Source organism: Galeopterus variegatus, unplaced genomic scaffold, assembly GCF_000696425.1.
Source record: "Galeopterus variegatus unplaced genomic scaffold, G_variegatus-3.0.2 Scaffold448, whole genome shotgun sequence".
NCBI lineage: Eukaryota > Metazoa > Chordata > Mammalia > Dermoptera > Cynocephalidae > Galeopterus > Galeopterus variegatus.
Window position 1 is genome coordinate 7,232 of NW_007726559.1, and position 3,828 is coordinate 11,059.

The following is a 3,828-nucleotide window of genomic DNA, read 5'->3' on the forward strand; positions in this document are numbered from 1 at the left end:
AACCCTCAGTGTCGCCCCCGTACCGGACCGGGACCAGCAATGGGATCGCAACCCTCGGTGTGGCTCCCGCACCTCACTCAGCCAGTGAGCGGGAACCGGTCTGTATGTGGGATCCGAACCCTCGGCGGGAGTGCTGCCGCGCTCCCAAGCGGTGCACTGTAGCAGTGCGCCACCAGGCCGGCCCCGATTAATCTGTAACTTAATCTTTACAATTACTGGAAAAGAAAGAATGGGTAGATAATAATAAGTTTTAAACAAAGCTAACAGTTATATATATATTTTTTTTTTTTTTAAAAGATGACCGGTAAGGGGATCTTAACCCTTGACTTGGTGTTGTCAGCACCACGCCCAGCCAGTGAGCGAACCGGCCATCCCTATATGAGATCCGAACCCGGGGCCTTGGTGTTATCAGCACCGCACTCTCCCGAGTGAGCCACCGGGCCGGCCCCCTAACAGTTATATTTTAACAAGCCTTAGGGAAGGTGTTTTGCAACTCAATGAATATCTGTTCCCCTATTATCTCAGTTTATTTTATCAGGGCAGGCCATGGGGTAATCATGTGCCCTGGGGGGTCCCATGACTGAGGAGTGGAAAAGTAACAAAGTGTCCTTTGCAGGGAAAATGGAGTTAGTTTGGTTCACAGACCTAGCCCTATTCTGTCTCAAAGGCACCAGCAGACTTGAGTCTGGTTAGGCCTCACTTTCTCATAGACGGCTGTCTTCTCACTGTGACCTCACATGGCAGAAGGGGTGAACAAGCTCCCTGGGGTCTGTTTTATAAGAGTGCTAATCCTGTTCCTAATCACTTCCCAAAGGTCCTACCTCCTGACACCATCACCTTGTGGGTTAGGATTTCAGAGTATAAATTTTGGGGAAAACAAACACTCAGACCATAGCATCATCCCACAGTAGTTGTTTCTGTCCTCTGCTACCTCAGTCATTTGGGGGGGGTGTATCATCCAGGGTAACCAGGTAACCAGGGACCTGGACCTAGCATGTGAGCAGAGGCTCTTCTAGCAACAGCCTAAGGTTAATTCCTGCCCTAGTGATCCAAAAGAAAGACCACAGCAAATAGAAGGAAAGTCAGTCCCTGGTGCTGATTGGACAAAGCCCCAGATGTGGCAAGGGGGATTCTGCCATGCTGGGAGCCTAAGGGGTAGGTTCAGGGGCCTCATCCACCAGCCTGGCCTCATGACACGCAGGGCTGACTGGGCCTGGCCCTCCCGGCTGGTGTCTTGCAGAGTGCCTGGAGGAGAGCTCTTCGACTTCCTGGCCCAGAAGGAGTCGCTGAGTGAGGAGGAGGCCACCAGCTTCATTAAGCAGATCCTGGATGGGGTGAACTACCTTCACACGAAGAAAATTGCTCACTTTGATCTCAAGGTCAGTAAGGGGAGTAAGGGGAAAGACCAGAGTTTAGGAGGAGCTCTGTCCCTCCTGATGGAATTGGCAGTAGGGGCCCAGTGCCCACTTGACTCCCTCCCTCATCTTACCATGAAAATGCCTGAGCTCCTGGGAAAGACGTGATGCCACAAAAGTGCCTACCTCCTCAGTGTCATTTCACATATCAGGTTTTCTGCAGGTTGGGGCTGACCACAAGAAGCTGTGAAAATGCCTGAGCTCCTGGGAAAGACGTGATGCCACAAAAGTGCCCACCTCCTCAGTGTCATTTCACATATCAGGTTTTCTGCAGGTTGGGGCTGACCACAAGAAGCTTCTTAATGAGACCACAGGCACCTTACCTCTTTTAGGGAACAGGTAGGGTGTAATTTTTAAATAAGTAGATCAGTGATGGGAAATTTGAAACCAAACACATTTCACGAGACTGATCTTTTCAGTAATGAAGAGCTAAGTCCTGCGTGGAAGCGTTTGGAGTATTGCTGAGGTTGGCTGGCTCTCCAGGCCCAGCAAGGTTTAGCCTCCGGCACCCCTTGACCAGAGGCTGTCAATCTTAGAGCCCAGGGATCACTGGCTGCCGTCCTGCACCCTGCCCAAAACTGTGGCCATAAAACTGCTTCCAGGGCCACTGATCATTTGTGGTAACTGGTATTCAGGGTTGATAAAGCTCACTGTGGCCACATAGGACTTCATAAAGCAAGAATGTGGTCAAAGTAGAATGATCAGTTTCCTTGGTAACTGAGCTCAGTTGCACAGACTGATGAGACTTTGCACATCCCTAAAGCACAAAGGCCCTCTAACTTGTGATCAGACCCATGACCTGTTTACTGGGGAGGAAACCCATTCATTTTTCTGTCCAGAAATCCCTGGGGTCTTTCAAGCACTGTTCTAGGTGCCTAGGTATTGCTGCAGATATAAAATCAACTGAGGCCCTGTCTAGTCTTAGTTTCTCTTTTTCAGGGAACTCGGTGGAGGACACAGAAAGCAAAGATCAACAGCTCTAAGTGCTGTGGGAAGCAGGGGACTGGGAAGCCTAGAAGAGGGGACATCTTAGTCAGACTAGGGTATCATAGAGGGCTTCCTGGAAGAAGTGGTGTTTAAATTGAGTTCTGAAGGAATGGCAGGAGTTAGCAGAGAGGAAGGACTTTCTAAAGAAGAGGGGCCAGCAGTGTACATGGTCACGAAACAGCACAATGCATTCAGGGAAGTGCGGGCAAAGGGGTGTGTGCTGAGTGGTAGGGAAGAAGCTGGGAGAAGGGCAGGAGACAGACACGAGGGAGTGGGAGCTACGCCAAGGAGATTGCACTTTACCCTGAGATTACACACTTTACAGGGCCAGGTGAGCAGGGAGGTGAGGTGAGCAGGTGTGTGTTTCAGAACAATCCCTCTGGGAGGATGGACAGAATGGGGGCAGCCTGGAGGCTGGCGCACAGCTAGGAAACTAATACAGTAATATGGGTGAGATGTGAGGAGGGGATGGACTCAAGACCTATTGCAGAGGTCAATCTGAGGATTGATTAGGTGCCTAATTAGATGTGGAGATGAGGGAGAGGGCAGAGTCTGGCTTGGGGGACTGACCCAGCGAGGGTATGGCATGCTCATAGTCTCACAGCAGCCATGCCAGGGTATGGGCTCAGTTCCCACACATGGGACCCTGCCCAAGCTCCTCTTCTTTCTCATGGGTTGACCTGCTGTGAGTAACCTTAGTGTGGTACCCCTCCTTATGCCAGTCGTCACAGTATTTTTAATTCCTCCAACAGAAGAAGTCTTGCAGAGTTTCACTCAGGTGTCATGGGGTAAAAGTTGGGGTCACCAAGAAGGGTGAGACCTGAGCAAGGATTTTAGACTTCAGGGTGGTAATACACCAAGCAGGGAATGATCTAGCTGGATTACACCTGTGTCTCCTTCCTGATGATGCTATGGACAATTAACTTGTTTTCTTGTGTCTTTGTTGACTCTAGGAGATCAGCCTCAAAATGGGCCTCTTTGTTTTTTGTCTATTGGGCCTGGTAGAGGTAGGAGGAATTGCTGGAGCCCAGCAGGCCTCAATGACTGTAGCAAGTTCATTATGTTTGGTTTGCTTCTATGGCAGCTTGCTGTGGTGGGGGGTGCTGGCTTGGAGTTCACCAGGTTGAGGTTTGATCCTCGCTCTACCATGTACCAGGATACATCTGAACCTCAGTTTTTCAGCTTCAATACAAATAATAACACCTACCTGGCAGAGTCATCATTGAAGGGTTGGAGAGAAGCAGCATTAAGGCTGAATATGGCATAGGTGCTCTGTAATAGTTGCTGTTATTGTTATTTCCCTTCCCAGAATAGAGGAAAAGAAAACACTACTCGGGTTACAGTGTTTTGGATCCTAATAAAATAGGAAAACAAACCCTGCCAGTGCAATTCTTTTTTTTTTTTTTTTTTTTTTTTTTTTTTTTTT

At 49.2% G+C, this 3,828-nt stretch overlaps 1 protein-coding gene across 1 annotated transcript in view; it reads left to right on the forward strand.

Annotated features, from left to right (window-relative positions):
* The first annotated feature begins 1,190 nt into the window (after window positions 1-1,190).
* Window positions 1,191-3,828, forward strand: part of DAPK2 (death-associated protein kinase 2) — a 30,731-nt gene continuing 28,093 nt past the window's right edge. Inside the window, exon 1 of the mRNA XM_008568868.1 lies at window positions 1,191-1,379. Coding sequence (XP_008567090.1) covers window positions 1,191-1,379 — 189 coding nt within the window. The remainder of the gene's footprint in view (window positions 1,380-3,828) is intronic.